General features: G+C 35.2%; 2 protein-coding genes across 2 annotated transcripts in view; both read right to left on the bottom strand.

Moving 5' to 3' along the window:
- LOC139813229 (major royal jelly protein 1-like) overlaps positions 1 to 25,573 on the bottom strand; it is a 129,595-nt gene that overhangs the window by 29,225 nt on the left and 74,797 nt on the right. The gene's annotated exons all lie outside the window — the stretch shown is intronic.
- Positions 4,930 to 25,573, bottom strand: part of LOC139813147 (uncharacterized) — a 48,975-nt gene continuing 28,331 nt past the window's right edge. The window contains exons 3-4 of the mRNA XM_071778497.1: positions 8,243 to 8,483; positions 4,930 to 6,354 (exon numbers count right to left, since the gene is read on the bottom strand). Coding sequence (XP_071634598.1) covers positions 6,197 to 6,354; positions 8,243 to 8,483 — 399 coding nt within the window. The 3' untranslated portion in view covers positions 4,930 to 6,196. The remainder of the gene's footprint in view (positions 6,355 to 8,242; positions 8,484 to 25,573) is intronic.

Here is a 25,573-nt window from a genome sequence, read left to right on the forward strand (position 1 = left end):
CAATAATGCTTTATTTATAGATTAATTACAGTGGAGTGGAAAGATTTTCGATGATATTTCTATCAAGTGCGAAATTTTGTCACTGTCCGATTTTCCGTTTCGGAATAACGTAGGTATCGAGTACGGGAAAGCAAACTATTCGTTCCATTGCATTTTATAGTTAATAGAGTTTATAGAGCGCTAAGCACCAACAAAAATGTTGTTGCTATTGCATAATGTATTACTAAGATTTTAACTTTGCATTTTAAATTGCTTTTGATAAAAGATTATTGAAAAATGTCACACGAATACAATGGAGTATCCAGCAAAGACGATTACAAATTTGCATGCGTTTAGATGATTAGATTATAATTGTCAGAATAGACATTTTTTAAAATACTATTTATAGAAATAGAATTTTAACGTTAACGTATCTAATCGGAAGATTTACTACATGCCTGCTTTTATAAGGAATTTTGCCGCTTCTTCCTGAGCAAGAATATCAGCATGAAAGAAAACCGAAGAGAGGAGAAAGTAAACTGAGATAGAGTTTTTTCTCGGCGATGTAAAGCCAGATAGAATAACATTTAAAATATCTGCGCAACGTTTTCCCTGAGCAGCGCACCGAAAACTTTAAATAAAGATTTATCTTCCGCAGTCGGCCAAGCTCGAAGCGAAAAAGGACTTGAAGAACGCAGTTCCGCGTAGAAGTTCCGGCGCGCGCGAGTGAGAGACTTCCCGTCCGCGCGGGAATTTCGTTTCTAACGTAATTTGCGGTTACCGGTGAAGAGGCCCGTGACTCTCGTTCGCGCTTATGTAGTGCGATCACGATCCGTGCTGTTCGCAATGAGAAGGGGGAACAGTTGGATACATACCGGGAATGCATCTTAGCGCGACCGGTAGTTTCACGGTGGATCATGACTCTGGAAGCCGTCCGATAGTTTATGTAAAGCGGCGTTCACGTAGGTCCTCAACCATGCTTGCATAATACAATCAAGGCTACAAAGAAGCTTCGCAAGAAGAACTTCTTTGTGATCATTAGAATATTTCACAAAGGCGACAATTAGCGTCGGTTTGTAACACATCAAATACTTAGTCTCGCTTTGTTTCACATTAGGAAAAACCAACGAGTAAATAATTTACTGGTTTTAATAATAGATATTGTAACCAATCGCTTATTCTCGTAAATTATTTGCTATAAATAATTAATTTCTTTTACATTGTAGTTGTTCTTTACAAAGAAGCTATACGACACTTTCTCGTATGTATTCTTCTTGTTTCATTGTTCGTAATACGCCACGTAATACGCGCAAGAAAATAAAAAATTGTGTTGAGCGCATCTAAAGCGGCGCAAATAGTACAACCAGTGTAACTTGAAAACTTTCTTAACTTTGTTATGAAGATACATTTAGATAATTTAAAAAGTTGCATTTTTAATTAATACACTAAAAGAAATTTATTATTTGCAAGAAAATAGATTTCTTTGCATTTAGTTTCCTTAATTCAAAAAAGGATTGGATAAAGTTAAGAAAACATTTTTCTGAGTTTAAAATATTTTCTCTAGTTCAAAGAAATCTTTCTTGCAAATAATACATTTTTTTTCAATGTATGCAATCATAATTTTATGTATCTTATACTGAGATTTATTGGTAGACAAGATGCTTTGATATACTAAGTTGTTACTTATTATTGTTTAAAAATTTTATAAAATTTATATATATTCACACACACACACATATATATATATATATATATATATATATATGTAAAATTATTTTCTGACCTAAAAACTGTACATATAAATTTTTTATAACAATGAAAATAACATATACATTTTGATATCACATTATGATATCGTACAAATGAAAAAGTTTCACATGAAATATTTGGAGGGTGATATTTCTTTTTTGAGATGGATAGCTTTGAATATTTTATCTCGTGCCAAACTCATCGGTCCTTAAACTTCTTCAGCAAAATGTTACTTTTAACAAATCACCCTCTTTTTCCCTATAACACGCAGCATCATTATTTTAATTTTTTATATAGCTGTGGGGATCTTGTAACCTTACTGTAACTCAACGTCGGAAACGTTATAAAGGTAGAAATTATCCACTCCGTAACCGTCACGATGCTCTGTGTTGAATAATACTATTTAACTTTCGCGATTTAGTTATCGGGCGGAAATGCATTTATGAATATAAAACGTGCGCGTGTATTCGCCCACTTTTCCCAAGAGACAGGAAATTATACAGTTTTTTTTACAGCAAGCAAATTTTCACAGATTTAAATACTCATCACGTGAAAATTTATAAATGGCGAAATTCACAATATTGCACGAGTGTATTAACTAGTTATATAACTTCTATTGATTGACTCAAGTTCTAAAAATAAGAAACTATACGTATACATTTATTAACGTATTATATGTATTATTAGCCATCTAGACTTAAAAATATGTTTGTAAGAAATTAATTAGGACTTATGTATGGATTTAATATGGAGATATTTATTCATTAAAATTAATATGTGCGTATTGTTAAGGCATATTTATGAATATATATTTTAGGATTAATTAATATGAACGTAATATGAAAATATCAATGTGTTATATTGATATTGATCCCATCACTAGCTACCAGACCACGAAAATATCGCGGCTTTTTTGTAGATTGTATTCCTGGAGATCTGTGTGTGTATATACGTGTGTGCGTGTGCGTATGTGTGTAGAATGATAATGAAAAACAATATACACGAGAAATTATTTCTTCTGAACTTAATTTCAATAGCTTATAAAATCCTTCAATAAATTTTTCTCCTTCGGTTTTCTTAACTTTTCGCGGTTCTTTCTCCTTCTTTCTTTTCTTTTATCGCGGTCTTTCTGTCCCATTGGATTTCTACCTCGCTCCAAAGAACGCTACCAAAGATTCTTTGATAACTTCCCTCGCTTTCTATACCTCCGTTGCATTTCGGAATTTATAAAGGAAATCGTATCTGCGACGAAGATCGATAAAATAAACGTTGTTTGAGTTGTACCAATAGATTTCAATGCTCCGTAAAATATTGAGTGCAATTGTTTATCGTCTATCTTTTTATCGAAGATATTTTATCGAAGAATTAATACGAAGGCATCCATTGCGTCAGAATTGCGAAACGCTTAATCACAGTTTCTTTATCTCTCGATTTTTTATTCTAATATTACAGCGACAGAACCTACTTAAGACAATTTATAATTTCCGTTAAATTTCAAGATAAAATTCAACTTATAATTTCTTTTATGTTATACATTCCTATATTGTATGTATATTTCTGATCCTTTAAATGTTTTTCGTATTACATTAAATTATAAAACAAAAATTATGTTTGTAATAAGTACTTAATAAGAAAACATTTATTTCTTGATTAAAAAGAAAATTAGTAGATATCTATATTATCTAGGTTTTTTTAAATGTAGACACATTTTTAAATAACACGTGACATTATGTTCGAATTATTTCGTTTGATCACTTAAAATACTTAAGATAAACGCGGTATAAACAATTGCTATTTGTGTGTTAAAAAATTAAATTCTGTTATTTTACACTTCCAAATAATTGGAATATTTCTAAAGCGTTCGTAATGATTTTATTGTTACCAAGATAGAACATGCTATATTTAATAATAATCAGCCACGTATAAAAGGCAGATAACACATGATGCGTTTTTCCAGGAACGAGATTACGTGCACGACCGTTGACAACGGTGGAGTCTGTCGCGTATACAGGCTATTGTATAGAAATGCAATTAAGCCCATTTATTCACTAGCCTGAAATGCGATGTTTAACGCGGGATATCGTCAATTAACGTACTATATGTACAAACTCAGCAAGTTTACTATTTTCTATGATATTGCATGTTATGGAAAGTGCGTTATCAGGTGTTTACCACGCGACTCTTCCCAGCCCTGTTTCATGATTTATCACTCGACCGTGTGCCGAATGTAAATTACACGTGGACACATCCAGAATGGAATATCGACATTTTGCGGACCTTTATTGTATTTTGGCAAGACACGTCTCGTGATCTTTGTGATTTATATGTACGAGAAGAAATTATGTGAAACATATAGTATATGTGCATAAAATGTATTTCCCAACGGGATGTATGTATATTTGTTCGCGAATAAGTTTTATATCATAGATGTTATCTTTTAAAAATGTTTTAATTTGTTTCTGCATATTATAAGCAATTTTCAAAAATTAATTATTCCTTACTGCGTGAGGAGAAATAAAATATGACAATTAATAGTTGAATTACCAGTCACTCTTCAACAACGACAACTTCGTACTATCATTATTGCTTTCCTTAATCATATAATTTCGACGAAAACTGCAACGTAAAAAACTACCGTATAATATCGTATCCCAGCTAGAGATTCCCTCAAGTGCTATTCAACTCATGACTTAATTCGTGGATAAATTACCCAACAATCGCTTGAAATTAATTCCTTAATTAATCGTACATGAGAAATCTGTGTTTACAATTACATTATCTTTACTTGAAAACGTCGAGCATTTTTACTACTAGTAGGAGAATTGTATTTACGTAACGTTGCTTGAAAATTGCACATGTTAAACATACAAATGCTGAACTGTCTAAATTATGAATGTCTAGATTCTAGATATGATACGTCGGAAATGCTTAATACCTCTAAGCTCCAAAAATACTAGAACATTAATGCTAAGACATTAATTTTATAAGTGTGCATAATAACTGTTCGCCAAACAATGATTAAGCGCTGTTTGCTAGCCAATTCTTTCATTGCTATCACGAAATATTTAACGCTTTACAGAATATAAATAAACGCAGAATATTTCGTTCCTTGCATTTTAAATTAATTTTCATGAATGAGATATTATCGTAATAAAATAAATTTTTATTTAAAGAATATTCCATTTTTATTTAAAGAATATTCCATGTTCGACTTAAAAATTAAAAATAGTTATTTAATTGCTCTACTCTAGAGACTAGTATAACAGCACTTCAACCAGATTGTTAATCGGCGAATGTCAATTTTGCTAAAAAATATTGCGTACTTCGAAATTTCATCGGCGTTCGGCTATTTCTGCATATCGGTTTTCGATCGCAAGTACTATGAGTTTGTGCTCTTCGCAGGAGAACGGAAAGTAATTTGGAGCAAACAATACCTCCGGCCTGCATAGACCGTATAACAAATTGAATTTTGAATATTACGTCTATTTGCCGAATGCCTATATCGCAATAAGCTTTCGCTGCGATACGCGGTAATCATTTAGCGTTCGATGAGGATTGTGTGAGAGCTGAGATAGGTGAGCAGAAAGCGAATGAGCATTTCGAAATCCCGAAATATTCGTGATTTCATGAGAGCAATAACGTGATCCAGTCGTTGCGATGCAAAAATGTAGAGACATCTATTGACTCTGACAAAAAATAATAATTCATTTATTTTCAATTTATATTGCTAATTTGTATTTATATATCCGTTATTATTAATAAATGTTTCTTTATGATGCAACACGTATTATAGGGTATGAGATATATTAATAGCGTATATTATACTTTCCCATCATGTGTGTTTAAAATTTCTGTTGCTTACTATCTAAAAATAAAGATTTTTATAATTTATAGATCGTTAACACACACACATACAATTTATTTGTTTATTTAATCAAACATTTTCTAACAATAATATATCTTAACTTAAGAGAGCAGAATTTAATATAGAAGACTATAAAAATGCAGAAAGTGAATTACACGGTGAATTTTCGCAAGACTGTTTCTTCGGCTAAACAGTTTTGTTCGGAAATTGAACTATTAACAATCCAATTCGTTGATTATAATCAACTCCATTTCTCCTCGGAAGAAATAATCATTTCCTCCAAGGAAATTCAGTCCGCTAATTGTCCGATTGATCAACTTGTCGAGTTTTTACAACAGTTTTAAGGCCACTTCGTAATATTGAAAGACTTTCATGATAATGACTCCGTTATGAAACTAGCCATAAAACTAGACAAGTGACTCACTGAGAAAAACTGAGAGAAACGAAAATTTTAAGGTACTTAATCGATCTTTTAATGAGTGCATGCAACATAAACGAAATGTCGACGATTACTCAACAAGGTTAATGGATATAAAAATAGCAAAGTATCGCACGGTGCAAAACGACCGAGTTTGGTAGGAGATAGTGTACAACCTCGCGGGACTAATAATGATCGTAATGGTGATAAACGTCTTGTTGACGATCGTTTCGGTGGCTGTTATGCACTTTGGCGTGAAATCCGTCCTTGCCCGCGCGGTACTTCACCGTTCTAATATTGCCGTCTGGTTCCTTCACGGTATACTCTCCGAACACGTCTGTGCCTGCAAAACATCGACGTACGAGTTATTTGTCTTGCGTCGCTCCGCGCAAAGCTGGCACATTTGGGACATACATTATCGCTTCTTTTTATGGAGACGAATTGAGTTTCGGATGAATGCGATGAAATATAAAACCACGCCAGTTTTCGCTCTTTTTAAAAATCCGTAACTACTTGTATTTTGCTGATATGTTTTCCGCGTAATAATAAGAAAGTTTAAATTATTATAACTAAAGAAGAAATAAATGACTTATAGAGTACAAAAACGATCTCTGTTATAGTTATTAAAAAATGCATAAATTCATGAGAATACATATATATTTGGAAATATTTTACTATATGTATAGATTTTTTACTTATTACTTTATTAAAAAATTATAGAGAGATAGAGAGAAACTCATGTTTGTACGTTTTGCTCGTTAAATTCATTGATAGCCAGGTAAATTTGAAATTAATAAATACAGAAATTAGAAACGGATTGTATAAGTAATTCCGTTTATGTGATTCATGACTTATAATATATTTATCAAATCCAGATTCTATTAAATGTAAAACGTGGATTTTGTGTAATACAACCGACATTTAAATGTAGAAACATGCCTCTCATCAAACATTAAATAAAGAAAATTATTTAAATGGGATTAATTTGAATAATTAATTAACTGCAATTTAATTTAATGTTTTTACGTATGCTCGCGTTTAATCTCCACAATTGTGGATTTCTGCTAATGCTCCATCAAAATATACATTTCTTATAATCTGTCAGATGATAGCTGTAGCATATTTTAACACGTTGTTAAATTGAGATCATATTCCCGCTTTAAAATATAATCATAAACGAGATTTGTAATTGGTCCTAGTTACTCTAATTAGTTTCGCGCTGGCGAATACCGCGTTCGCAGTTGCTCCGAGACTCTTCTATCAATAGCTGCTATCTAAGCTTTATATGGTTATAAACTTTTTAGCCGTCTGCCTTTGAAGGCGGGAATACTGAAGCGTGGTTTTTTTAGCAGTACTTTTATCGTTCCTAACTTTTCTCTCGGCGCGTTGCTACGAAATCTCTCGCTCCAGTTAAAACTTGACGACGCTCGATGATCTCGTTTTATATAGAGAAAGTCGTGCTTTGTGTGTGTGAAAATACCATTACAAAATTATAAAAAACCAAATTATTAAAAACAATATTTGCTTTGGTATTATGAAAAATTTTGTTTCTTGACGAGATTCGCTTTTCTAAAGCAACGTGTTTGAATTGTGATTATTGCATATAACGAGGCAGACTGATTATAAAATGAAAACTCATATATATTATATACACAAAATTTTTATAAATAAATTTGAAAATTAGAAAATAACTCTTTCTGTACATAAGCATAGATTTTATTTTGAGTAAATATTGAAGAAAGTAATATAATTGAAGAAAGTAATATATATAATTTTTTTCTACGTAGAGCACATGTAATATTGAAATTAGGAAGAAATGGCAACGAGCGCACTGAAATTCCTTTATTCTTTCAAAATCATTTTTAACATTGCAAACGGCATTAATAAAATATTCTTAACACTGTCGATCGTTCGTCCGATGAACGATGAAGTGTAGATAAGTTAAATCAAAGGAATTACCATGCTGTGGCTTTCCATTGCGTATTCCAAGAGCAACATTATAAAATTGCTCAAGTAAAGGTCACGTTGCCACTTTTATTCGCACAATCAGTCTGTTCTACGTTCACCTCGGTACATTTGTCAGCTTTTTCTCCCTCGGAGCTTGGCATCGCGATTCCGCGTACGTAAGTAGGTTATTCTTATTCTCCCCAGTTCGCGGTATGTACGAGATGACAAGAAGGATCCCCCTAAAGCAGAGGAGATTAATCTCCATTCAAACTACGCAAACCTACCGTCCCTGTGCTCCTTTTGACCGTGATAGTCGCCCGTGTGGGGATCTTCGACCCCGTACGAAAAGGCATAATGGGGATGAGCGACGTAGTCTTCATGATAATGACCGTCATCGTCATCCCAAGTGACCTCGTGTTCGTGTCCCGTCACAGGACCGTGGAAATGTGCGAAAGAGTGTGCATGTCCTTCCGGCTTTGCGTCGATCAGAAGCAAGGTCGAGAGCACCAATACGAATAGAACGACCTGTCAAGAAACATTAATCTCGTCAATCAAATTGTAATTCTGGTGAATTGTACGCTACGAGGTGCATAATAGAATTTAGAATACAAAATGTTGAAGCATAGGGACAGGTTGAGAATAAAAAAACAAAAAGAATGTATATAGCTAGAAAAAGAACACAACAACTTAGATAAAACTCTTAGAAAAAGAGATAAAACTACAGAAAGATTTAGTTGTGGAAATATGACAGGTTGCGGTATTGGCTGACGGAAGATAGGAAAGTCAGCGGATTATGTTGGACGGATAAGCGAAAACAGCTAAGTAAAGAATCTACAACTACTTAAAAAAAAAGAGAATAAAAGTTAGGTAAACTGTTGGAAGAAAATAAATAAAGATAAGAGAGAAAATTTATAAACACAAAAAAAAAATTAAAATTGTTTTTTATAAAAAAAAATGAAAAATAATAAAACGTATTTTTTAAATATTTATAGATAAATATTCAAAAGATTTAGTGATGATTAAGGCAGAAACAAAAATTTAATTAAAACGTACTGTTTATATTAAGCAGAAACTGTTATTAAAATATACATTTGTCTACTATTTCATATTTTGAGAATGCACGTTTTATTATTCACGTTCAAGAACACATTTTTCAGAAACAATTTAAAAAGATGAATAAAGTTTACGTGACAGTTTTTGCGTGATGGTATTTTTCTATATTTTTTTAAATAAATAACTTTCTTTCTTTAATTGTTTATTCAACTACATATAGTTCCTTGCTTAAAACTTGCTTTTCAAATTTTCGCTTAAGAGAAATTAATCTAGTGGTATTTGCCAAAAAACTTTTAGATTAAGAAAAGTGTGAAAAAATTTCTCATAGTTTTATACATCATATAATGAGAATGGAACAATAGATTTGCCGGTTCCGATCTTGATTGCAAGAATCAATCAAATCGCGAACATTTCCGCTTTCTATTGTACGACGATCATAATATGCTGACACATGCGGCTTTTAATGACTTTCTATGAAGAAGTGCTAAAGTTGGCGAGCGGTCTGAGGGTGACACGTGAGATAATCACGTGATATGCACTCACTTCGGAAGTCATGATGCCAATTACTGTGTCCTAGATCGTGTCCCCTTTCGCGCAAACGGCTGATTGATCCGTGCGATTCGCGATCGTCCCAAAAACTGCGCGATTTGCCCGGTGCCATTGTCCCTTTTATAGATCCGCATTTCAAGTTCCCTCTTTGCTTAATTCTTCTTTGGATCCATGCCCGAGAGTTCGGCTAAGCGCTCCCGCGGACGTTGCAAAACACAATTATTCAACCGGTCCGGCCGGCGCAAAAAGCGCCGCGGTGCTCGCTCAAGCGCGCATCGGCCAATCCCCGGACTAATGGAGCCAGCTCGTTGCGGAAGGAGAGCGAAAAAATGGATCGCCGGACTCGTTCGTTTCTTTCGCCCCGCGACACGCGCGTATCGATCAGGATGCCCGCGATCGATGACATCGAACGCCCGTCACGCGCGACAACGTTCACGTCACGATGTTGGATTTTGCACCGGCGCGACCGAAAAACTGCTCCCCATTTCTCTTAATGCGCGTCCTTCCTTACGCAAGTTCCCGTTTGATATACCCAGGGGCCGAATCGCATAGATGATGAAACAGTTAGAGACGGTCAGGACAAAGAAATCGTGCAGATATCGCTTTCGCATCACCGAATAATTGAAAGCGCTCTCGTCGTACTTTAACAATACAAGCTGTTTATACGGCAGCCGTATAAAGAATAATTAATAAATTATACACTTCAACTGATTGTATTACAAACATATTTAATAATACTTCAAAGATTAAATGATGATAATTAATGTTTAAATAGATTATACTTCAAATCAAAATAAAATCAATTTATGTAATACACGAACCCATTATTTGGTTTATCTTTCATTATATTTATGCTTCGTCTAAATTTATTAAGTATAATAAATATGACCGCTAATTTTGATATAAAAGACATCTAAAGTAATTTAATTAGTCTAGAATTTCATAAATCCTATTCAATATTGAATAAATCGGACGAATAAATCTTTCTTACACCCAACGTCGGAAAATTCCAACGCGATACTTTACATTCAGATAAAATAATGACACGTTGAAAAAATTTGCAGAACACTTGATGCTACTCACTATATGTCCCCGCACATATTAATAAAAAACGAAAGAATCCATTTGCTCTCTCATGTACAGAGAGGAAACGAGAGGGTGAGTGAAACGGGACGTGGGAGAAAGGCGGGGAGGAGGGAGAGGGGGGAGTTGGTACGGGTGCAGGGACGAGAGGACAGATTCTGGCACACAATGTGCTGGAGCGGCGGAAGTGCTCGAAGAGGCGCTCAGGTTTTGAGTTATGACACTTTTTGAGTCGAGGAGTCGCATTGTGAATGGCGCATCCGGGTCCGGCGTAATATCCTACCTCGATCTCAGAGCCGGGTGGCGATAAATCTGCCTTAAATAAGATTTGCCGGCGACACTCCGGCGAAATAAAAGGAACGGAGGCAGGCAGCGCGGGGACTGCATCAGGATGCCAGCTTGTTACTTCTTCGACTTTTAGCCCGTTGATGCGCTACGCTCGCCGGTTCATACCGGAGTTAATGAGTAGTCTGGAGTCTTCGTCTTCATCCTAATTGCGAGCGCGCTACAGCAACGGCATGGCAACGGCAACAGCAGTTTCTTCACCCTCAATTTCTCATCTACTGTGATGACTCTTGCCGTATAAAGGAAATGACGAAGTGCGCCGTCGAGACCTCTTTTTGCGAGCCTTTGCACTCAAAGTTTATTCGCCTGCCTCCGTCGAATAAATTATACAAATAAGTGAGTGATAATGCGCAAGCGATACCTACCAGGGGCACTATCATGATGGTAATAAAGTGCAACTGTAACAAATATTATATCTATATTTTGAATAATCTAATTTTTTGTAATTCTCGAAATTTTATTGGTAGTTCACGTATCTTTTTAATATAATTTAATAATATCCATATTGTAAATATCGTAAATTTTTTCTAATAATGACCGTTCTTCTTCAACATTATTAGCACAGATATTTAATAAATATCTTATTAACATTGATAAATCGTAACTTTATATTTTGATTATCTCTGTGTTCGAATACTTTATACATGAGGTGCCAATTATTGTTAGTTTATTATTATTATTGTTATGTATTGCGCCATAAAATAAATCCTATCCTATTAATCTTAATTAATATATCGGATATTATATCATATATGTATATTTCCAATATGCGATATACAATGTTCCACTTTCTATTACATTTATTTTGTGTTGACAATTTTTATTGGGAAAAATGTCAAGGGAAATTATTTTTAAGCAAATTTATGTTTAAAAAGTATAATTTTTTTTCATCAGATTTAGTTCATGAGAAATCTCTTATTCTTAATAGCTATAATCATTTTACCATAATAATATAGATCGTTTTCTTGAGAAACTTTGTAGGAAAAATTAATTTCAGATTAGCAAAAGGATTTTCAACAAATGACATGGTACAAAAACGATGTTCTGTGTGTCTATTATTTCTTTTCAATCTACTCGTAATTAGAATGTGTTACAGTAAATTAATTAAGAGTTCATTTCGAAGTAATTAATGTTCGTCTAGCGAAGAAATTCACGATTCTATCTAGCGCATAAAACGGGGGAGTTATCATATTATGAGAATATCCGAATAAATGCTGCAGAACGAAAACGACCGTAGCTCTGCGATTGCGAATTATGTATATAGTTTCTCGAGTTTTATAGTCTCTTGGAATTATGAAGTTGCATTGTGAAAGTGACGGCAATAAATCAGGCTCAAGATTAAATTGTAGGAAATATGATTTGTTGCTGACGTAAAATAGGGGAAACACGAAAGGGAAATTCCAGTAGTTTACGTCTGAATTTATGTCGACGTATGTGCTTTTTCCATGATAATGCGTATTAATTATTTATGTATTCATAAATTTTTGTTTGCCCTAAAGGGCCTAAAGGCAACGTCGCGGAAGAGAATCAGAATTCTAAAAATAATTTAAGTATTAATAATTTATAAATAACTATCTTTTTTCTTTATCGATTGCCAATATTTAATATTACTTTAGAAAATTATTTTCTTTAGAGTTTAAGTAAAATGATAATAAAAAAGTATTCTAAGGTATATCATATCGGATTTAAAAATTAATATAGCCAATTAGTGAAAACCGAAGGAAAAAACGAAGAAACATTTTTACTAAAACGATGAAATATTTAATTACTTAGAACACAATAATTATAATTTACGGTACAATGCATTGGCTACTAATTTATTTTCACGCAAAACGGGATTGAGCGCTAATGACAATGGATGTTATACGTTCTGTGCAAAGTGTATAAACAGTGTAATTCGGCAATTCCATGACAACCACACGATTAGTAAAGTCTCGTCCACCATCGGTTGCGATAATTGTCATTTCATTTCGCGGACAATTATTGGCGTATCTTCGGTGCGGACACGTCAGCCGCACTCACGTGTGCAATCCCCAGACAAATTTTGTAATTTCATCGCGCGCGCGCGCACATCACACGGGCCATCGAGACCACTCTATGAAATGCAATCCGTGTTTCCGTCTGCATCCTGCGGGACAGGCTCTCACGACACGAGACAGTTCACGCGTGGAAACAGGACAAATTGGCTGGCGCGTACATTAGACGATAAATCACCATATTTCATTTTATTTTTATCCTCTTTCCCACCGGGAAAATCTGTGAACCGTGTGCCCGCATTTCCGGCTGTCGCCTCGCCTTCTCGTTTGCTTCGCTAACAACAAGTCTGTATGCATATTACACAATGACCCACGGCGATTTGCTTAACGATCTATCCCTTCACCTGTTTACGAGATGATCGATTTTATAATGCCTTTGAATAAATCATCGATTGTTACTGACAACGTTATTAATTACTACTGGCATGTTTGTTCACTTGTACGCGAAATCTAACTAGACATTGGTATTCAATTTAATAGGGTTTCAATAACTGCATTAAAATCGATTGTAAATTAATAAATGGCACATTTAGTAGAATGTTTCTGAATGAGTTGCATTATTAGTACCTCTTAAAATACTGGTATAGAAAGTACAGTAATTTTAAATTAATTAATCACTATAATATTAAATATTTTAGAAAAGACCTTGTTCAGAAAAAATACTAATACATTTTATCCAGTTACTAATTTTTATAAATCGAATTTTTATGCGTTCTGATGAATTTGCGGCGATGTTGAGTCGCGAAGCCGTAAAAAAACTACTCCCGGGATAAATCAGGGGAAAGATCAGCGTTACGCTCGTCGTTCTCATAACGCGACACCGAGATGCCTCCTTTCATCCGCGGTCGCGCACGCGCCAAGGCATCGTAACTATTCCGCACGTTGTAACTACGGTCGAGTGTCTCCGAGATAAATTCCAAGGAAATTGTTCCGCCTAGAGAAAGACGAATAGTTCTGTTTGTCCACGAATTTCGAGCCGTTCTCCTCACCCCGCGTGTCCGTTTCTCTCGCCCGTTTGTGGGTCAGAATCTCGCTTCAACATCGGCCGTAAGATGTAACGCGATGCGGCATCGCGTCGGATTGCGTCGCGTCGCAGTTCGGCGTGGCCCAGGACAGCCCCTTGACCCTTATTTGTAGCCCGGAATCCCAAAACAACTCAAGCATCCTCTTGCGCCGCAGAGCTGCCGGTAGATATTCGCTTCGAAAGTTTTCGCGTAATTGCGTGGAGAACCGTCCACACAGATGCGGGTGGATGTTTGAAAACGCGAAATTCGATGGAAATATCATGGAAAGACGCCGCGACTCGTCAGAGTTGCTGGCGAATACCCCCCCTTCGCGCGCGAATCAAAAGCTTCGCGCAAATTGTCCGCGTTATTTCGTAACTAGATGTTTGCATATTTTGCAACGTCTCTATTTGCCTCGCTCTCTGTGTTAACGAAAGTTGCCCCGGCACGAAATATTACCATAAGAAAGATCGGCGAAATTCTCTTTTTCTCTTTTAATACAAGTCTTCATAAATTTTCCATGGCAAACTGCAAATCACAATGAATTATTTAATTGTCTGTAAAAAGAAAGAGTTCGATAAAATCGGTCTTGTTCAATTAAAACATTTAAAGATTTGAAGAAGTCGTTGCATTCTCGACATCAATCAGTCGGATGATGTCGATATAGTTTCGACCGAGAATTTTAAATTCTACGTTTGAATTTGAATAAAGAGAGAGAAGAAATTAATTTTGCGTGAGAATAGAATCTCAATTGACGATTTCCGTGTAAGCACGCCTCAGTGTCGCGTTCCCGGAAAGTTTACCACGCGGAGCGTACATCGCGATATAGTCACGCAATGTCTGGCAGCGAGACGCCTTCCCTAATGACCAAGGGCATTTTCCGGGACATTGCTAATTTTCCAAGTGTCTCGATTACAGCCTGATGGCACGGCTGGGGTCGCACCGGGCCCGTCGGGTTAATTGGTTTTCACAGCGGCGCTAAAGTTAATGTAGGTTTAGGTTTAGGGATACCCGCGGATTACCGTCCGTTGTAAACAGCATTCTCGCGGTGCGATTTCGACGGGTGAAGGGTTAATATCTGATGGCGACGATCGGCATTGATATCTTAGCACTTTCTCGAACGCACCCCCATCTAAACAAGGCCGTTATCTGATTCACATCGTCCCGCCCTAATTGCGGCTCGTTTGCCGCTCGCGTTATCTCTCCGCCTGTTTCTTATATTAATTACTTTCAGAAGAGTAACGCGCATAGGGAGGGGCATGGTGGCAAGTGCATGATTGATCGACAAACTGCAAGGTGCCACTGCAAGCATTCCCAGAACGAAATTTGCATTTTCTTTTGTCAGCCAGCGCGGATTGAATTTATAATTTGCTTACGTGCAGTAGATAAGAGCGTCGTAATTGTTTTAATTTACACCTCGCGACTTTATTTATTACTTGTGCTTTTAACGCTATGACCTCGTGAGCTTGAATACATCAGTAAGGAGTAGAATAAGAATCAAGTCATGCAAATGCAGCATACTCGGAAGACAAGTAGAAAAATTTATTATGCTCCGTGGTCTAATCCCTTTTAAGATATATCAAAAACACATATAAGTACATTTACATAAAAAAAATATTGTACGTATATATATAAATATATATATATACCTTATTTTTTATGTAAATCGATTTCTGGAAATATTCCGTGTAGAAAAAATACAATTAGAATAGCCAAAAAATTGATTGAATGATTTACGAGATATTTTGTATTTTATTTTGACATAAAATATGAAATATCTACAATACTGTATACATAATACTGTATGTATATGTGTGTGTGTGTGTGGGTAAACATACAGCTTAACAAATTTCTTTTCTACGGACTGTCTCATGATTCTGGTTCAAGTAGCAACCGGGAGATTTGCGAATTTAATTTTTCTATTCATGGAAAATTTTCTATATTCTTATCGACTGACTATCCGATTCTTCAATTCCATTTTAACGAATATAACGAAACCGCGGGTACCAATGCCATCATCCCGTCCGTTTTATGCGCCAATAATTTTCCGGCGGCGCCTTTAATCCCGCCCAGCCCAAGTAGTAAATTAAACATTGTAAATCCATTCCGCTACCGTAATTCGCTGAATCTCGAAATCCGGTGGGACGAGGGAGAAATCCCTGCGACGCCGCTGTAATAACTGTCAGGATTTCTCAGGCATTATACAACCGTGCCGGAATAATGAATGATGAAGTTCCCATTGGATCGTCCGCGATGCAATGTCCCTCGGCATAGTTACGTATCGCTTGTAAAGTACATCGCGAAGATCTCGACGAGCCCCCCCCCTTCCTCGCAAAAAAAAAATACATATGCACACGAACGGACTCAAATATGCGGCACGAGATAATATTATATTTATCCATGAAAATTTATACACCCTCGACGGCAGCAACAAGACTACCACCGATATATATGCGCGTCTACATTCATGATTCCAGTAAGTTTCGTGAGTTTAGAGATCGGATACACGAGGGAACAATTAGGATTCCTTTTAAACAAGTAGCTGCAAGGCTGCAAGAATGAAACTAATTTCCCTCCGACTTCCATGTACGCGGTACATTCCAGGATTTCCATTATTCCATTGTTCGCCGATCTCTCCGTTTGGTACATTACGCGAGATGAGCAAATTTAGTGTTAGCAGCGAGTGATTAAAACAAAAGGAAGTTTTGGCTAATTCATTGATAAATATATTTATTAACTAGAAAAGAAAATAATGTGCATGTATGTATATGTATATAAATGAAAACGTACATATACATATAAAATAAATGTTGCTAAATAAAAGATGTCTCTTGTAATTTTACAATATTTTGGACATATCTATATTTACTATTTAATGAAAAATGTGCATTTTATTTTCGCGCTTTTTTATTCGATTATACATGTACAAAAATGTACAAAAGCTCATGTAACCGATAGATAGAGAGTTAATTTGAAACTTTAACAGTTGCAAAAAACGAACTCTCGCAAAAAAGCGAGATTTTGTGGATCAAATCTGTCGAGAAGTTATTAACAAAAATAATTGGGTTTATATTTAACTTTCATTATAATTCGTGAAGATCTTGTAAGGGACAAAAATTTAAATTAATAAAAACTATTCTTCCAACATGAATAAATATCTATATTCGTCCAAAATAACTTGTCTCTGTTCTCACATGGAAATCCCACTCGTGTTAATATGCCAATTTGCCAACGAGAAATATAATGTACGTACTTATAAATGATCGATCGCTTTCACTCTCCAATCGTCCAATGCCATCACGTTTCGTGTTGGCAAACGCAATCATACCGATGAGAGAACGCATTGTTCCCATTTCAAATAAAGAAACGTTTATCGAATTTCGCCTTGCTCTAATTGCCGTCGCGGATATGTCGCGAGGCAATATCAATCTCGTCCGGCGTACGTATGTACACACGACTGTACGACGAATCGATTGGAACCGGCGTGTCTGAGCGAGTTACTGTCGGGGTTACTCCTGAGGTCCACGTCTCCGCAACGTGTAATTGGTTTACGCTCGCAAAATCGCAAACATCCCGGTACCCGGTGCGCGCCGCGCGCGGCCTAGGTAAACCTCCAGGGCCTTTCACCCTGAGGGGAATTCGTCCAGCCGAAAGAGGGAGAGGTCGCGCAAGATGTAATTTCATGACGGCTCTCTCTGCGGACCGAATCGTAATTGCGCTTTAATTAACCGCGTGTAATTTAAAGACGTCGCGCGTAGCAAGCAGAGACGGAATATATACACTATACAGTCTCTTTCGCTAATTACAGCACGCGAGAGTGAATCATTGTTTTGTCGTATGTCTTACAATAGAATAGCTAATAATAATGATTTTTTATTTAAACAAACTGACTGTCTTTATTTAATGTATCAATGGTCGTAACGTCATGACAACTACATTAAATAAAAGATAGCCAGTTTGGTCGAATAAAAAATCATTAGTTATTTACTGGCAAAGCAGTTTCATATTTGGTTTGATAGCAGCTAGCTAATGTCAATCCCCCAGAAAGAAATACCTTTGATTCCGTTTCTTTTTTTGCAGAAATGCTGTTTGTATGTAAAAAGATAGATTAATTAAAAGCAATGCAAAGAGATTTAATTCCAAGACATTGGGTAGAATTTTCGAAATAAGTTTATCAATTTTTGCGAAGGGAATTTGCGATTCTATGCTTGATTCTTTTAAGCTGCTACGTTCGTTGATAAGTGTACTATCACGTTCGAACAGACGTTATTGAGAATCGAGCGAGTGTCCAGCTATCAATCCAACGTTCTCAGGATAATTCGAACTATCCAGCCAGTTAACCACCTGGCCGTATGCGTCCACCTTCGTTAGCCAGCGGTGGTGACGACGGAGGTGGTCGGAGGTGCCTGGAGGCCCCAGAACCGGCGTCGCTGATCTGCAGGCTCCACCAATTCATATGCAAATGCGAAAGCTCCCGCGGCCTGCCGGCATTGTTCGCCCACCGGAGTTCCAGTGTCCCCGGGCTTGACTTACTACGCGAATTTCCGGAAAACTCTAACGGGAGGTACCCGTGTAATTGATACTCACCCTCTCGCTGCCGGCGAGCCGGTCAGTGAGTTCCTCTCCTGGAGTTCCATTCTCCTACTTCTTTTTCTCCTTTGACTTAACTATGACAAGAAGATTTGAAGAAAAGTGAAAGAAAGAAAAAAAATGAGGAAGAGAAGAAAAAGCAGAAAAAGAGGAAAGAGGTCGCCGGAGAGTGCGTGATATTCTAAATTTTATTGATATCTTTATAATTATCAGAAACTTTAGCATTTTTAAAATAATATAAATATAATGACATTAATGACAAAATATAATTTTTGCACAGCTTTTTTAAATTTAATCTAATCAAATAAAAAATATTAAGTAGAATACTGAACTATCAGTCAAAAAATTTAGTATTTAATATTTAATATCAGCCAATTTACGGAGTGTCTCATATAACATACTATCATTTTTATTTGCAGTTATTTATTATAAAACTATTAATAACAAAGGTAAAGCTTTTTTAATAAATATATTAGAACTTATTTTCACCAAATTTTTTTTTATCTTATCAATTAAAGAAATGCAAGAAATGTTTTCTTTATTTAACATTTTATTTACTTTAAAATTATTTAGATTTATTTATAAAAAATGGATTATAATGCTTTATATGAAATACTCTGTATATATATAAATACTGTATATATTAAAATTATTTTAAATTACTACTCGTTACATCTAACAATTTTATTGGCTGCAAGAATTGTATAATATAAATTCAGTAATTAATCTTTCTGAAAAAATTGTAAAGATCCTCTTTCTCTATTGAAAAGTAAGTTCTCGCATCTCGCATGTTCTCATTACTATCGCTTCGGAAAAAAAAACTGAGAAAGAGTGAACTAGTGAAGAGAATGATAAAGGAAGAACGCGTGCGATCGCCTTTGTCGCCTCGGCACGGCCATTGTCGCCCCTTTGCATCGTTTAATGGTTCTCCGGGTTCCTTTGAGCTAGCTTGGTCGTCGCTTTGCGACGATCGGATGCAGCGGAAAGGACGGAAAAAGCGCCCAAGGGGACGGTAGTGGTTTGTCGATCCGGAACGACGACGACGCCGCGCCGGCGTGTATCGATTAAGGTCGGCGCTTTTCGCGAGGATGCCGGTACACGATGTTTACTGCACTTTAAAGTTAAAGCGTAAACTTTAATGACGCTTATGAACTCTGATGAAATTACTCCGCGAATTTCAACAGCAGCTTTTAGCAAGCATATTTTATTTTGTCGGCGTGCAAGTAGTACTTGCAAGATACTTTTGAGAATTTTGCATGTTTAAGGGAAGGACAGTTATTATGTTAAGAATTGGTTTGGTACTGTTTAATAAAATCAAAAATATGTAAAATTATAGCACAATTTTCTATCCCTTCTGTGTAATAAAAGCTTTCTTGTGCATTTTAATTAAGTATACCTATAGTTGCGTTAGCGATTATACAAAGAAAGAAAATATAGTGCAATATAGATAAAGAAAAATTTATAATAGGTACATAGAGAAGAGAAGTTATGAATTATCTTCTTTAGAAATGAATAAGGTAGAGATCTTAAAGTTTCTTAGCATTGGCTTTACCGGATTAGTTCTCTGAGATCTTACCGTCTCCGTACACTTATAAGGTTTAAGCCTTTTATTACGTTGTGCAGTAAAGCCTGATACGCTTAAATTTTCAGCATTAGAGACTTCTTTGCTGTGTTATATCAATGTAACCCACTCACTAATACAAGATTACAATCTTTATTTAGCTTCACTTATTTTTTATTTATTATTTTGTTTTACTTTCTTGTCATTCTTATTTATCTTATGTCAACTTTTACCCACAGAAATAATGAATAATAAATAATCGATAAACCACGATATCACGCTCCTCCCTGTTTTTCTTCTTTATGCATGCGTACATCATTTATATATGTCATGTTATTATGTCCTTATTTACTTATATTTATTTATGTAAATTAAAGAATAATTAAGCATTTTTATATATAAATAAATGATTAATCTTGTGTCAGTTAATAATATGTCTTTTTTTCTATTAAATAATTATTTATTATATAATTTGAGCATTACTGTCAACGTTTAATTTAATAAAAACGTCATACTTTCTTCACTTTATTAAATTATTCTGTTAAAATTTATGTACAAGCACAAAACTGACTCGTTTTCAATCTTAATGCAATGATATTCCTAATTACATACTGCCAAGCTTATTTCTCATTTCCCACATTTCTGCCTGCGCTATAATATGTCTTGCCGGGTGCGAAATGACGTATACGTACACGTCAGTATAAATGATAATAAAAACGAGGGATGCGAACAAAACCACTTCGCGAAATATACGATGTGACACGTTCTATGCTTTCAGAGCGGCCCAAGCTAACTCGCGCACTCGCACGTCGTAGAAAAGCTTTTTACGCAATCCGCGAAACTGTAATTGGGATTACGTCGCGATCATTCAGTCACCTGAGCTTAATGCAGACCTCAAGTCTAACGACGTTTTGTTTCGTTCTGCAGATTCGAAACGCGATATGCGTGTGCATACTTGCAGCTGGTTAGCAAATTGTATACAATAAAGAAATGGAATGGGAAGCAATATTTCTCGACGCGATTTTAGAATATTGTGCTTCGCTCATCGAATTAAAGGATCATAATATCGTTTGCACGTCGTATCTCCTTCGTTTTAAAAACCATCACTAAATTTGCATAATTGAAAAAGAAGATATAATTAAAGGAAATATTATTCTAGCAATAATTTCTATAACAAACGTATCTTTAAAAAAGAATATGATTAATATTCTTTGCAATGCATTTTAATAGTAAATCATTTTTCATGAATATATTATGTAATATCTTTTTTTTGTGTAACGAAAGACATAAATTTAGATGTAAGAAAGATAATTGTTACCTTTAAGATATTTGTATTTTTTTATCTATGTGTATTGTATTATTGGGATCTTATTATTCAAATTTATTTATTTTTAACCCATTCTAATTATACTTTGATAATAGTTCCGACTCAACAAGCTAATTTCATTGTTACATGGCATGGCATACTTATTATGCTAATTTATGGAGACGCAGCGTAAATTAGGCTGAGTAGAATTTGCATTAGCCAGCACGGAGAAATTTAGTTATGCATAATGTGTGTCTTTTAACACTAATACAAATCAAATTAAAATACAAGTTCAATTTTTTTGTTAACATACAGGTAATATTTAACTGAAAAATGTTATTTAACTTTTGTCTTTAATTGTATTTTAATCGATTTTAGCGTATGATACAAAGGTTGATGTACAATAATTTCGCAAAATACCCAATACAGGTGGTGCAGTACGTCTAATATATCTTGTTGCCTTTTCGTTAACGGAAGAAATTCAGTTACATTAATTGTCCGTGTTTTATTTCACTTTGATTTCATACGCTCACAGAAACGTAATTTTGTCTGACCGATCTCGATTACAAGCTGCCGGATCACGATAATATAATTGTTGATTAAGCAGAGCAAATGTATTTTATTTATCGGGATTAAATGCGATGGACATATAGCTGTAAATATTAAATAATTTACAGTGAAATTTTTAACAATTTTGTAATATAAGAAAACAATTTCTTCGTAAAAACAATTTATTGCTAGTAAGACAGCTTTACATTACATTTATAACGAAAAGAGTAACTTTAATTTATTATTAAATGCATTATTAAATACAATTAAATTATTAAATATAGTTTTAATATAGCAAGAAATGGTAGATCAATTCTTTATATTTTTAATTAATTAAGATTAATTATGAACATTTTTATATTACAATAAAAGTAGATTTTAATAGATATTACATATAATTTTAAAAGACAATATAATTAATATTAAAATTATTAATATTTTAATTACCAGGAAAAACTACTATATTTTAGGAAATTTAAGAAAAAATTAACATTTGATTTTCCTTTTGATTACAATATAGGTAATTAGTAAGAAGTATAAAACTTAAAGAACAACGTATACATTAATTATATTTTGAAACAAAATTACAAAATTATTAATCAAAATTACAATTACAATAAAACACAATTATTTTGTCTATTTAAACTTTTCGTAGTGTCAAAAAGATATATTATACGTTTGACAGAATTATGAAGAATATTTTAGCAGAAGTTTCAATGAAAAATATTCATGAAGAGTTTCAACGGCGAGACAATTTCGAACAAATTCATCCGATTCGAATTGATTTTGGATTAAACGTGCGACAACGGGAAAGTTTTATCAGCGGTGAAGATTATTTTTGCCGGTTCACGGTGCCAGTAATAGCTTCATCATACCCGGGATAATTGCGTTGCGACGGTGTATAATTAGAGCGTATTCTATGCTGCGAATATATGCTGCGTGGCTTTCGTCGGAAACATTTCACCTGCTTCACTCTCGTACAATTTACCGCGAACTCGACGTTCGGCTATAAACTCCATTAATTTTACAGTAGCGTATTATCACGGACACATGAGAAGCGCATCCAAGATTTATGACCAACCACGTGGCGAATTAATTACTTTCACAGCTTTCTGTCAAACGCGGCCGCGGTGTTAAAAGTAACATTTTCGACGTTACTTTTTTTATCGCAGTTTTTATCTACAATTTATTTATGTCATATTACAAAAGTCAAATTTAATTTAATTTAAGAGGCTTTTAAATATAAAATTTAAAAATTCTTAAAATTTTTCCCATTTTTTCCTAAGTTTAAAATCTTGAAAATATATTTTTAAAATATTTTGATAATATCTACAAAATTAAAATCAGGGGAAAACCAGGTGCGTTAAAAAAAAAATACAATTGGTAGAAGAACCAAGAAATAAAAATATAAATAATTTCTTTGAACATAAGGCAAAGACAGTGTAATTTTAATTATAAAAAATTGTTCTTTTATTCACACAAATTAGTTATCTTTTTACTTTTCTAACTGTAAGTGAGAGAAGAACCTTCTTAAGAAGTAACATCACAACGCAGATAAAATCTGTCATACCGTCTCGCTTTCTGGCAGTTTTAACTAGTTTTCGGATGTTTACGGCGTTGAAATTTTATATATACGATGTGTTTCATTGAAATCCGTGTTAGATGCATGTTACGGCAACTTCCTCCCGTTCCGAGGATGTTCGTGCCGCGGTGCGGTAAAGTTTGCGCGAGTAAGTTTGGACGCTGCTTCAGCGGAAAGCTGAATGATATGCGGATAAGAAAGTCGCGACGTTCAAACCCGCTCGTGTCCGTCCGCTCAAAATATCAAGCGTTATTTGCCTAAACCTATGATTCCCGCCGACAGGAAAATATCGTAAGTTTGTTCGCCGCCTCGGGGGACACTTAAGGGATCGGATACTCGCGTTTTCTTTCCCGCCGCAGACCCGGTGAGGTCCCCGCTCGATCAAAGCGGCTACAAACTCTCGTAGAATATCCCCCGCGAGCATCCCCCTTCTTTTCGCCCCTCGACTCTTGCAGAACTATTACTTTATCGAAGATCTTCGTGTATTTGTCTTGCGAACAGTTACAGATCCGAAAATCCAGTCGTCCAAGTGTTCGGCCAGAGTTCCTCGTCGCGGAAGTTTAAAACGCTCGTAGATCTGAATACACTGGATATTTAGTTCTTACCGTGTCAACCGTTATGCCAGATTAACTGGAAAATTTCATCATTTTTCTGAAGGGAACTTTAATAGCGTGTTTAATTGTGCGTAGATTATACTAGACTGATGCAATTATGCAAACTCAACGTTGATCAATTCTCTAGGACTTTAAAGAAATAAATTCCAAGAATACAAATTAAAAAATCTTGTTTAACAATCGTTTTCAGATGTATAAATTCCATCAGAAATATTGTTTGAAACTTAATCTTTAATATGATTAAGATGTTTCAGAGAGTTTCACTATTTTCCACTAAATTTCTCATGACTGAAAATTAATATCACATATTTGTCAAGGATATTATTAACATCCAGAGATATAAACTCGAGCACGTTTATTATGTACACGCAAATTTATATGCAAATGATACATAGAGTTGTGAATCATCCGCAAATCATCCTTATCGATCGCTTTCGCTGTTATTCACCGCGCGTGAAAGAGCAGATAAAGAGAAAATGAAATAGACCGTGGCGGTCAGCGGCCATCAAAAGCCGTAACTTAAATTCATTGCTCCTCAACCGCGGAAATTACACCGCACCGGTGTGAAAGAGACATCGTGTCCGTCTCGGCGAGTGTGTGTCGTCTTCGGTAAACCAAGAATATATCAGAATCAGTTCTTGAGTTTTGAAATTTGTCCGGGCGATATTCCGGAAACGGGAAAATTGAAAAATATACCGCGTTATGTAATACCGCGCGCTTTGCAACCTTCTCGAACCCCGAGGGCGCCCCGAGGCCGGCTTTTATGGAAGTTATTAAAATAATGGCAGGTACCATTTTTAATTATCCACATTCACAAATATCAGGTAACATTCGTGGCGGTAATTAAATTACGTTCACCGGCGCGAAAATATACCGGAGAGATTTCATATATTTTCAGGGCGAAATAAAAAACGTACGGGTGCTCGTTGCGCGAACATGCCGGATAAGAATTGCATCTGGTTTTTCAGCTTATTTCATGAGCGCTGCTGCCATTCGGATATTTCGAGAGCACGAGCTTAATGGAAATGAATGTAATTTCCGTACTTTGAAAGCGTCCGAATGGCACTTCAATTATTAAAGATTCGTGGAATCTAATTACCTAAATTAGGTGAAACGCTTGGCTCACTTAGATTTTCATTTTTGACTTTCTCTTTACCTTTTTCTCTGTTTCTCTCTCTCTCTCTCTCTCTCTCTCTCTCTCTCTCTCTTTCTCTTTCTCTCGCGATAACATAAATGCGCCGTTGTGAATCTCTTTTTTGGATGCGCTTGCGAGGAAATCAAGCGCGAATTAGTCACAGACGACGGGTTTTCTAATGTTCCCAACGGAACGTTTGCGGAAGGCA

The sequence above is a fragment of the Temnothorax longispinosus genome, chromosome 5, assembly GCF_030848805.1.
Source record: "Temnothorax longispinosus isolate EJ_2023e chromosome 5, Tlon_JGU_v1, whole genome shotgun sequence".
Lineage (NCBI taxonomy): Eukaryota > Metazoa > Arthropoda > Insecta > Hymenoptera > Formicidae > Temnothorax > Temnothorax longispinosus.